Here is a 12,697-nt window from a genome sequence, read left to right as displayed (position 1 = left end):
CCCAGCTACTCGGGAGGCTGAGGCAAGAGAATGGCGTGAACCCCGGAGACGGAGCTTGCAGTGAGCCGAGATCGTGCCACTGCACTCCAGCCTGGACGACAGAGCGAGACTCCGTCTCAAAAAAATAAAACAAAATAAAATAAAATAAAATAAATGGACTTAGGTAATAGATGGTTAGTTACATCATTCAGTAGATGACTCTGGGAAATGTGCTGTTGACATGATTAAAGAGATTAATAACCTTTTTGTATATGAATCCCTTTGTCAGGTTTGATGAAGCCTATAGATACTTTCTTAGAATTGTGTTTTGGATGCTTAAAATAAAATACAGAGTACACAGAAGCCAATTATATTGGAATGCACTTATCAAAATATTTAAGGAAACCAGTCCATATGGAGATAATGAAAAGTCTCAGTGGAGGTGGATCCTATGAGACTTTCTAATTATTATTAAAAATTCACATTTTATGAAATACTTCGTAATTATTATTAAAAATTAACATTTTTGTATTGGTAAAGCAACATGTGTACATTATAGAAAAATTAGGAAATATAAAAAAGAAACATGCTCTAGTTTTTTTTTTTTGTTTTTTTTTTTTTTGAGACAGTGTCTCGCTTTGTTGCCCAGGCTGGAGTGCGGTGGCATGATCTCAGCTCACTGCAAGCTCCACCTCCTGGGTTCTCGCCATTCTCCTGCCTCAGCCTCCTGAGTAGCTGGGACTATAGGCGCCCACCACCACGCCTAGCTAATTTTTTGTATTTTTAGTAGTGACAGGGTTTCACCATGTTAGGATGGTCTTGATCTCCTGACCTCGTGATCTGCCAGTCTTGGACTCCCAAAGTGCTGAGATTAGAGGCGTGAACCACTGCGCACGGGCTGATAGTTTTTTAAAATTTAAATAATGTGTATACTGTCTTTTATTGCTGATTTATATAGGAACTTTCCTGACTGGTTATGCATTTAGTTTTATTTCAATGATAATATCTTTTGCTTAACTATTTTCTCTTTGGTTTTACAGGTTTTTGATTGGTCAGGGAGCACATGTAGGGGCTGTCAACAGTGAAGGAGACACACCTTTAGATATTGCGGAGGAGGAGGCAATGGAAGAGCTACTTCAAAATGAAGTTAATCGGCAAGGTAAAATAAAAAGCAACCTAAATGGAAAAAATGTTTTAGAAAGAATATGGTACTTTTCCAGCAAAAATATTTATTGACGTTGAAGGACAATCATAATTGAATGAAAAGAATGAACTCAGCTTGCAAAACAATAGTACAGTATGATTCTGTTTTCTAGAATATTCTCAACTCTATCTTTTAAGTATTTTTAAAGTTAAATGTCAGAAACAACAGGATCAGGCATAAAATTATGTGGAAGTAAAAGTTTTGAAGCAAAATAATGCAGGCAAAGGGGATAGAAAGTGCACAGGGTAAGTGGCACATTGCAAAGTTAAATAGTGTGGTCAGGAAGGCTCACTGATAAGGGGTCATTTAAGCTGAGATGTGAATACAATGAGGGAATGAGTCATGTTGATCTGGGGAAAGAGCCTTCCAGACAAGGGGAGCAATGAATACAAGAATGGGAGGGTGTCTTGTATATTCAGAGAAGCAGCATGTAAACTAGCATGACTGGAGAGGCAGAGCAGAGGAAGAGGCAGGTAGGAGGTGAGGTCACAGAAGTAGCAGGAGGTCATATCACATAAGGCTTTGTGAGTCATTGGGAAGACGTTGGCTTTTAACCTGAGGGAAATAGGAAGCCAATGGAGGGATTGAGGCAGAGGACTGACATAATTTGATACAGTTTTAGAAAGGATCTCTCTGGCTCTTGTGTTGAAAATAGATTGTAGGGAGACAAGGACAGAAGTAGGAGAAGGGTTAGGAAATAATTGCCATAATCCAGACAAAACAAGGTGATTTATTTTTGACTGGTAGTAGATGAAGTGATGAGAAGAGGTTGGATTATGGGTATATTTTGAAGTTTTGGCCAAAAGAATTATTGAGTCATTAGCTAGAACGTGTGAAAAAAAGAAGACTCTAAGATTTTTGGTTTGAACAAATGGATGGATGAAGTTCCTATTTGAGATGTGAAGATTATAAGAAGAGTAGGTTTTATAGGGAACTATTAGGGCTTCATTTTCAGGCATGTTAAATTTATTTTGCATGTTAGATATCCAAACTGTTGAATACGTGAGTCTGGAGTTACAAAATGGATATGTAAATTTGGGAGATGTTCATTTATAGATAGGAGTGATTGCTAGTGGGCACAGAGTTTCATCAGTCTTAAGAGTGATGAGTATTCTAAAGTTGAGTGTCATGATGGTTACACCACTCCTCACATTTACTAAAAAAACCATTTAATTCTACACTTTAAATGCTATGTAGATGCTGTGAATTATATCTTAATAAAGCTGTGTATGTGTATATATATGTATGTATATATAAAACATGATCCAGGCCGGGTGCGATGGCTCATTCCTGTAATCCCAGCACTTTGGGAGGCCGAGTGGGAGGCCGAGGTGGGCGGATCACGAAGTCAGGAGTTTGAGACCAGCCTGACCAAGATGGTGAAACCCTGTCTATACTAAAAATACAAAAATTAGCCGGGCATGGTGGTGTGCACCTGTAATCTCAGCTACTCAGGAGGCTGAGGCAGGAGAATTGCTTGAACCGGGAGGCAGAGGTTGCAGTGAGCCAAGATTGCACCACTGTACTCCAGCCTTGGCGACAGAGTGAGACTCTGTCTAAACAAAAAAAAAAAAAAAAAAAAAAAAAGATCCAGATCCAGCAACTCCTCTTCTAGAAATTTACCCAAAAGATTTTTTTTTTTTTTTTTTTTTTTGAGACAGAGCATTGCTCTGTCACCCAGGCTGGAGTGCAGTGGCGCAATCTGGGTTCACTGCAACCTCTGCCTCTCGGGTTCAGGCGATTCTCCTTGCCTCAGCCTCCCGAGTAGCTGGGATTACAGGCACCTGCCACCGTGCCTGGCTAATATTTTTGTATTTTTAGTAGAGATGAGGTTTCACCATGTTAGCCAGGCTGGTCTCTACCTCCTGACCTCAGGTGATCCTCCACCTGGGCCTCCCAAAGTGCTGGGATTATAGGCATAAGCCAGCACTCCCAGTCTACCCAAAACAATTTAAAACAACTCAACTCTTCGAATAATTTGTACAAACATGGGTGTACAAATTATTCATATTAGCCAAAAGATGAAAGCAAACCCTATGTCCATTGATGGATGAATAAATAAAATGTGGAATATACATACAGTGAAATATTATTCAGCCTTAAGGAAGGAAATCCAACATATGCTACAACATGAAGGACTTTATGGTAAGTGACATAAGCCAGTGACCAAAACACAAATAGAAAAACAGATGATTCTACATATATGAGGTACCTAGAATAGTCAGATTCGTAGAGAAAATAGAATGATGGCTGTCAGGAGCTGGAAGGAGGGGAGAAAAGGGAGTTGTTGTTTAATGGGCAGAGTTGTTCTTCTGCAAGATGAAAAGAGCTCTGTTTATGTGTTACACAACAGTGTGAATGTACTTAAGAACTGTACACTTAAAAATAGTTAAGACCCGTAATCCCAGCTGAGTGGGGAGGATCGCTTTAGCCCGGGAGTTCGAGGCTGCAGTGATCTGATCACATCACTGTGCTTAAACCTGGGTGACAGAGTGAGACCCTTTCTGAAAACAAAAAAAAGGTTAAGATGGTAAATTTTATTTTTATGTTTATTTTACTATAATTAAAAATTAATGTGTATATGTGTGATTACTTCTTCAGTACCTTTGGGCAGGACACACACACACAAAATGCCACATGTGATTTTTGTTATATTCTATTATCTTTAGGCAGTGATCAAACAGGCATTATTAGAGCTGTGTTTTACTGAGGTCAAATGATAGAGGAATGGTATGAAAGACTCATGTAGAGGGCTGACTCCTGCTGAAATGTGCTTCATCAGAAAATAGAAACTAAGGATTTGAAAGGAATAGGAGGTAAATAAATTCCATGAAAGGAGATTTTTATTCCTTAGGATTAGGAAAACTCCTAATGACTGCAGGTTTGTTTTGTTTGTTTTGAGACAGACTGTAGTGCAGTGACACAATCATGGCTCACTACAGCCTCAACCTCCCAGACCCAAGCGATCCTCCCACCTCAGCCTCTTGAGGAGCTGGGACTGTAGGTGCATGCCACCTCACCTGGCTAATATTTGTATTTTTAATAGAGACAGGGTTTCACTTTGTTGGTCAGACTGGTCTTGAACTCCTGAACTCAAGCAATCCACCTTCCTTGGCCTCCCAAAGTTCTGATGTTACAGGCATGAGCAACTGCATCTAGCCAACTGTGGGTTTGTTTTAAAAATATATATCTTTTTTTTTCTTTTTTTTTGAGATGGAGTCTCGCTCTGTCGCCCAGGCTGGAGTGCAGTGGCCGGATCTCAGCTCACTGCAAGCTCCACCTCCCGGGTTCACGCCATTCTCCTGCCTCAGCCTCCCAAGTAGCTGGGACTACAGGCACCTGCCATCTCACCCAACTAGTTTTTTTGTAATTTTTTAGTAGAGACGGAGTTTCACCGTGTTAGCCAGGATGGTCTCGATCTCCTGACCTCGTGATCCGCCCGTCTCAGCCTCCCAAAGTGCTGGGATTACAGGTTTGAGCCACCGCGCCCGGCCAAAAAAAAATATCTTAAGCACGAAAACTGAGAAAATAAATACCTAAAATAGAATTGAGGTGTTATAAAAAGTGATTGAAGATAACTAGAACCTAAGAAAAACAAGAAATGCAATAGAAAAGTGGTTATAAACTGGAGCCTGAATAAGCACACACAAGAGCTTTCAATAGCCATGTTCTAGATAGACAAGTGTTTTAGAGTCATGGGATATTCTAGAGTAGAGTAAACTAAAGAATAGGTATAAAGCATCACAACCTAGCAAGAAGAATTTACTGCCCATTTTGCTGTGATGAGTGCTTAGATAGCTCAGATAACAGTTTCCTGTCAAACAATGGTAATTATTTAAAGTAAACGTTAAAGGCTCCCATTTTTTATCTGATATTAGCAATTGTTATGAACTAGAAAAGGCATGGAATTGTACTGAAAATTTCTTGCATTTGGTTTCCTTCTATATAAGGGAAATTGTTAGCATGACTGTAAGCAGGGCTGATTTTAGTTTCAGTGATTCATTTAGTATTGATTAATGTGCCAGCAAATGTTCTATGTGCTGGGTGTTAACAATAAAAAAAAAACAAGACAATCCTTCTTAAGGGTTTCACAGTCTAACAGAGGTGTCAAACGAAGAGAGCTTCACAATACAGTGTGCTCAATATTAAAATATATAGGAACATAATGTTGTGAGAGAATAGAAAAAGCTGTAGTGAGGAAAGGTTTCAGAGTTACGATATTTAGAGGGAGTTTGCTTGGCAATAAGGGAACTGGTGGACACAAAATATGGGGTATCAAAATGTGCAAAGAAAAGGAATTGGAAGGCCAAGCATAGTGACTTATGCCTATAATTCCATGGCTTTTGGGGGCTGAGGTGAGAGGCTTGCTTGAGGCCAGTAGTACAGGGTTACTGTGAGCTACGATCACAGCACTGCACTCCAGCCTGGACAATGTTTTTTTTGAAAAACAAAAACCAAAAAAAACAGGAATTGGAGACATCCATAGCATATGTGGACTGGAAGACACATTCATTGGGACTGGAATTGAGATGCAAAGTCAGGGTGAGATTTGTAGGAGATGAGGCCTGAAAAGATAGGTCAGAGCCAGATAGTGAAGGATATCTATTTTGTAGGCATTACATAGATGCAACAAAGATCTCCAAGCAATAAATTAATCTGATTGGATGGTTTTTAGTATAAAACTGATGGCAACTTGGAGGATGAAATAGAATGTAGGATATATGGTGACATGCATTCCTTGAAGAAGATTCTCAAATTAGTCCAGGTGAAAGATGAAAGGAGCCAAAACCTGTTACATTTTAAATGAAGAACAAGGCTGTCGTGAAGAAATATTGAAGTAAAATTAGAACAGTTTGGTGAAGAATTGAATGCAGATATGAAGAAAGAATTAAGACGAACTCACTGAAGTTTCCAGTTGAAGAAGTGATGATTAGATGAGTTCACGTGGGAAAGTGTGAGATGAGACAGAAACAGACTGAGGGACTATGTGAGTATATATTGGGTTTGTAGTACCAAAGGACATCTAGATGACAGTGGTTGGTGCATTGTTAGAACTTAAGATATGTGAAGATGTGAAAAGTAAATCTAGGAGAACCGTAAGAAAGGGGGAGTTTTGAGAACTAGTAGATGAGATGACCCTGGAGATGAAAAGCTAAGTGCTAACACTAATAATAGTAGTAATGAGAGTAGCTAACTGTTATTAAATGCTTATTATATGCCAGGCATTGAGCAAAAAGCTTCACATGCATTTCTTCATTTCATCCTCATAGCAATTCTATGAGGTTTATACTACTGTTACCCCATTTCCAGATGAGAAAATTGAGGCTTAGTGATTTACCCAAGATCATACAGGTAGGAAGTGTTTGTCCTAAACAGTATGACAGATATCTTGAGCCCACATTCTGTACCACTGTACCATACTGCATTTTATTTAAAATATCTCCTAGAAAATGCTTCATGATGTTCATTTGATACATGTAATGGGAATGCATAAATTTATATAGCATATCTTAATTCCAAAGAAACAGAAGTATAGGGGCATCTCTTAACAGATTTTAATAATTATAAAAAAGCACCCTAAATATATCTCTAGTTGTATTAGTCCATTTTCATGATGCTATGAAGAAATACCCAAGACTGGATAATTTGTAAAGGAAAGAGGTTTAATTGACTTATAGTTCCACAGGGCTGGGGAGGCCTCAGGAAACTTACAATCATGCAGTCATGACAGAAGAGAAAGCAAACGCATCAGGAAACTTACAATCATGCAGTCTTGACAGATGGGAAAGCAAACACATCCTTCTTCACATGATGGCAGGAGAGAGAAGTGCCAAGCAAAATCCCTTATAAAACTATCAGATCTCGTGGGAACTCACTCACTATCACAAGAACAGCAGCACTGGGGGTAACTGCCCCCATGATTCAGTTGCCTCACATGGAGTCCATCCCACGACTTGTGGGGATTGTGGGAACTACAATTCAAGATGAGATTTGGGTGAGAACACAGCCAAATCATATCATTCCACTCCTGGCCCCTTCCAAGTCTCACGTCCTCACATTTCAAAACACAATCATGCCTTCCCAACAGTCCCCCATAGTCTTAACTCATTCCAACATTAACCATTAACCCAAAAGTCCAAGTCCAAAGTCTCATCCAGAACAAGGCAAATCCCTTCTGCCTGTGAGCCTGTAAAATCAAAAACAAGTTAGTTACTTCCTAGATACAGTGGCGGGTACAGGCATTGGGTAAATATACCTGTTCCAAATGGGATAAATTGGCCAAAACAAAGGGGCTATAGGCCCCATGCAAATCTGAAATCCAATAGGGCTATTACTAACATTAAAGTTCCAAAATAATCTCCTTTGACTTCATGTCTCACATCCAGGTCATGCTGATACAAGTGGTGGGCTCCCACAGTCTTGGACAGCTCTGCCCCAGTAGCTTTGCAGGGTACAGCCCCACTCCTGGCTCCTTTCATGGGCCAGTGTTGAGTGTCTGTGGCTTTTCTAGGCACACAGTGCAAGCTGTCAGTGAATCTATCATTCTGGGGTCTGGAGGATGGTGGCCCTCTTCTCATGGCTGCACTAGGCAGTACCCCCATGGGGACTCTGTGTGGGGGCTCTGACCTCACATTTCCCTTCCACACTGCCTTAGCAGAAGTTCTCCACGAGGGCTCCACCTCTTCATCAGACTTCTGCCTGGACATCCAGGCCTTTCCATACATCTTCTGAAATCTAGGCAGAGGTTCCCAAACCTCAATTCTTGACTTCTGCACACCCACAGTCCCAATACCACATGGAAGCCACAAAGGCTTGGGGCTTGCATCCTCTGAAGCAATGGCCTGAACTGTACATTGGCCCCTTTTAGCCAGGGCTGGAGTAGCTGGGACACAGGGCACCAAGTCCCAAGGCTACACGTAGCAAGGGGGCCTTGGACCCAGCCCAGGAAACCATTTTTCCCTCCCACCCCTCCAGGCCTGTGATGGGAAGGACTGCTGAGAAAGTCTCTGACATGCCCTGGGGACCTTTTCCCCGTTGTCTTGGCAATTAACATTTGGTTCCTTGTTACTTATGCAAATTTCTGCAGCCAACTTGAATTTCTTCCCAGAAAATTGGGTTTTCTTTTCTGTCACGTTATCAGGCTGCAAAGTTTTTCATACTTTTATGCTCTGCTTCCTTTTGAACACTTTGCTGCTTAGAAATTTCTTTCATCAGATACCCTAAATTACCTCCCTCATGTTCAGAGTTCCACAGATCTCTAGGGCAGAAGCAGAATGCCACTAGTCTCTATGCCAAAGCATAACAAGAGTGACCTTTGCCTCATTTCCCAACAAGTTTCTCATCTCCATCTGAGACCACTTCAGCCTGGACTTCATTGTCCGTATCACTATCAGCATTTTTGTCAAAGCCATTCAATAAGTCTCTAGGAAGTTCCAGACTTTCCTACATCTTCCTGTCTTCCTCTGAGCCCTCTAAACTGTTCCAGCCTCTACCTGTTTACCCAGTTTCAAAATTGCTTCCACATTTTTTGGGGTATCTTTACAACAGTGCCCCACTACCCAGTACCAAATTACTGTATTAGTCCATTCTCATGCTGCTATGAAAAAGTACCTGAGAGTGGGTAATTTATAAAGGAAAGACATCTGACTCACAGTTCCACATGGCTGGGGGTCCTCAGGAAACTCACAATCATAGTGAAAGGGGAAGCACAATCATAGTGGAAGGAGAAGCAAACATGTCCTTCTTCACATGGCGGCTGGAGAGAGAAGTGCCAAACAAAGAGGAAAAAGCCCCTTAAACCATGAGATCTCGTGAGAACTCACTCACTATCACAAGACCACTAGCATGGGGGTAACCATCCCCATTATTTAGTTACCTCCCACTGGGTCCTTCCCACCACACGTAGGGCTTATGGGAACTACAATTCAAGATGAGATTTGGGTGGGAACACAGCCAAACCGTATCATTAGTAGTGGTAACATTTCTCAAATTATCCAGGGGTGAAAATTGTTATTCAATATTTTTAAGTTTTTTAATCATTCTTTTGGCTTTTCTTATTCTAGTACATTTGGTCAGTAGCTAGTTATGCTTAAGTAAATTGCCTTTGAAAGTAGTAATCATTGAACAGTAGCTGTAATTATTTTCTTTATTTAGCTAGGGACACATTAATTTTTGAATCTGTTAGCTGACTAAATTCCAACCTAATTTTATTTATTTTAATCTAAGATATTTGGCTATATTTTAATTTAATATTTACTGCTCTTAAATCATAGTGACAAATGTTAGTCTGATCACTTTGTTATACCCAGCTTAGTTTTATTGTATACTGTTTTCTTTGTTTAAAAACCTTGCAGTTATATAGTAGGTGGGTTAGGACTGGTTAAATGCATTTTAAGATTTTTTTTCTTTTAAAACAGAAATCAAGAAGAGAGAAGCAGAATCATAGACTTTTCAAACTAATAATGATAATTAACACCTTAGTTCTTATTCCTGATCTAAACACTTTACATGTATTAATTAATTTAGTTTTCAGAACAACCCTATGGGATAGATACTGTCATCATTCTCATCTTACAGATGAAACCAGAGTATAGCATAGATTGTCTTGCCTGAGGTAGTACAGCTAGTAAGTGGTGGATCAGAGATTCAAATCCAGCCCGTCTCGGTTCAGTATCTGTTTTCTTAACCTATCTTACTAATATCCAAAGAGGCTATGGCTTTCTCAGGATCACTAGCTAGTTAGTCAAAGCACTGAAATTAGAAAGCAAGTCTCCTAATACATAGTACAATTAGATTGTTTTTTGTTTCTTCTTCAATTTTTTGATGAGCTAAGCAGGGTCTACATACTCTAATCGGTAGTATTTCAAAATTTAAGAATAAAAGAAAGGTTTTTCTTTTCTAATTTAATTTTCTTAAACATAAGGAATTGCCCTTCACGTTAACTTTACACTTGGATTGTTTTTATATATGAATCAGTTAGGAGCATGATTTGGAAGCTAAAGAAGGTAATTGTTTTGTCATTAGATAAAGATAGCGTGAAATTAGATAAATAGAAAAGAAGTAGTTTTTTTTTTTAACTTGAAGTTCAAAGGAAACAGGATAGTAAAAGACAATAAAGATCAGAATGTTTAAGATTGTAATGAAAGGAGGGATAAAAATAATAAAATGCTACCTGTTTTAAAAGCCAATAAGAGAATAACACATTAAAAAAGCAAATCTGGGGGGCGGAGCAAGATGGCCGAATAGGAACAGCTCCAGTCTCCAACTCCCAGCGCGAGCGACACAGAAGACCGGTGATTTCTGCATTTTCAACTGAGGTACTGGGTTCATCTCACTGGGGAGTGCCAGACGATCGGTCCTGGTCAGCTGCTGCAGCCCGACCAGCGAGAGCTGAAGCAGGGCGAGGCATTGCCTCACCTGGAAAGCACAAGGGGGAAGGGAATCCCTTTTCCTAGCCAGGGGAACTGAGACACACAACACCTGGAAAATCGGGTAACTCCCACCCCAAAACTGCGCTTTAAGCAAACCGGCACACCAGGAGATCATATCCCACACCTGGCCGGGAGGGTCCCACACCCACGGAGCCTCCCTCATTGCTAGCACAGCAGTCTGTGATCTACCAGCAAGGCAGCAGCGAGGCTGGGGGAGGGGCGCCCGCCATTGCTGAGGCTTAAGTAGGTAAACAAAGCTGCTGGGAAGCTCGAACTGGGTGGAGCTCACAGCAGCTCAAGGAAACCTGCCTGTCTCTGTAGACTCCACCTCTGGGGACAGGGCACAGTAAATAATAACAAACGCAGCAGCTCTGCAGACGCAAACGACTCTGTCTGACAGCTTTGAAGAGAGCAGTGGATCTCCCAACACGGAGGTTGAGATCTGAGAAGGGACAGACTCCCTGCTCAAGTGGGTCCCTGACCCCTGAGTAGCCTAACTGGGAGACATCCCCCACTAGGGGCAGTCTGACACCCCACACCTCACAGGGTGGAGTACACCCCTGAGAGGAAGCTTCCAAAGCAAGAATCAGACAGGTACACTCGCTGTTCAGAAATATTCTATCTTCTGCAGCCTCTGCTGCTGATACCCAGGCAAACAGGGTCTGGAGTGGACCTCAAGCAATCTCCTACAGCTATAACCTACAGCTGAGGATCCTGACTGGTAGAAGGAAAGCTATCAAACAGGAAGGACACCTACACCAAAACCCCATCAGTACATCACCATCATCAAAGACCAGAGGCAGATAAAACCACAAAGATGGGGAAAAAGCAGGGCAGAAAAGCTGGGAATTCAAAAAATTAGAGCGCATCTCCCCCGGCAAAGGAGCGCAGCTCATCGCCAGCAACGGATCAAAGCTGGACGGAGAATGACTTCGACGAGATGAAAGAAGAAGGCTTCAGTCCATCAAATTTCTCAGAGCTAAAGGAGGAATTACGTACCCAGCGCAAAGAAACTAAAAATCTTGAAAAAAAAGTGGAAGAATTGATGGCTAGAGTAATTAATGCAGAGAAGCTCACAAACGAAATGAAAGAGACGAAAACCATGGCACGAGAAATACGTGACAAATGCACAAGCTTCAGTAACCGACTCGATCAACTGGAAGAAAGAATGTCAGCGATGGAGGATCAAATGAATGAAATGAAGCAAGAAGAGAAACCAAAAGAAAAAAGAAGAAAAAGAAATGAACAAAGCCTGCAAGAAGTATGGGATTATGTAAAAAGACCAAATCTACGTCTGATTGGGGTGCCTGAAAGTGAGGGGGAAAATGGAACCAAGTTGGAAAACACTCTTCAGGATATCATCCAGGAGAACTTCCCCAACCTAGTAGGGCAGGCCAACATTCAAATCCAGGAAATACAGAGAACGCCACAAAGATACTCCTCGAGAAGAGCAACTCCAAGACACATAATTGCCAGATTCACCAAAGTTGAAATGAAGGAAAAAATCTTAAGGGCAACCAGAGAGAAAGGTCGGGTTACCCACAAAGGGAAGCCCATCAGACTAACAGCAGATCTCTCGGCAGAAACTCTTCAAGCCAGAAGAGAGTGGGGGCCAATATTCAACATTCTTAAAGAAAAGAATTTTAAACCCAGGATTTTATATCCAGCCAAACTAAGTTTCATAAGTGAAGGAGAAATAAAATCCTTTACAGATAAGCAAATGCTTAGGGATTTTGTCACCACTAGGCCTGCCTTACAAGAGACCCTGAAGGAAGCACTAAACATGGAAAGGAACAACCGGTACCAGCCATTGCAAAAACATGCCAAAATGTAAAGACCATGAAGGCTAGGAAGAAACTGCATCAACTAACGAGCAAAATAACCAGTTAATATCATAATGGCAGGATCAAGTTCACACATAATCTTAACCTTAAATGTAAATGGACTAAATGCTCCAATTAAAAGACACAGACTGGCAAACTGGATAAAGAGTCAAGACCCATCAGTCTGCTGTATTCAGGAGACCCATCTCATGCGCAGAGACATACATAGGCTCAAAATAAAGGGATGGAGGAAGATTTAC

At 41.0% G+C, this 12,697-nt stretch overlaps 1 protein-coding gene across 5 annotated transcripts in view; it reads left to right on the top strand.

Moving 5' to 3' along the window:
* Window positions 1–12,697, top strand: part of PPP1R12A (protein phosphatase 1 regulatory subunit 12A) — a 166,675-nt gene that overhangs the window by 87,229 nt on the left and 66,749 nt on the right. For all 5 annotated transcript variants that reach the window (XM_008004114.3, XM_008004116.3, XM_008004115.3 and 2 more), the window contains exon 3: window positions 1,020–1,138. In XM_008004114.3, the coding sequence (XP_008002305.1) occupies window positions 1,020–1,138 (119 nt within the window). The remainder of the gene's footprint in view (window positions 1–1,019; window positions 1,139–12,697) is intronic.

Source organism: Chlorocebus sabaeus, chromosome 11 (assembly GCF_047675955.1).
Source record: "Chlorocebus sabaeus isolate Y175 chromosome 11, mChlSab1.0.hap1, whole genome shotgun sequence".
Classification (NCBI taxonomy): domain Eukaryota; kingdom Metazoa; phylum Chordata; class Mammalia; order Primates; family Cercopithecidae; genus Chlorocebus; species Chlorocebus sabaeus.
The sequence above is the reverse complement of the archived record's forward strand: the minus strand, read 5'-3'. Positions and strand labels throughout refer to the sequence as shown.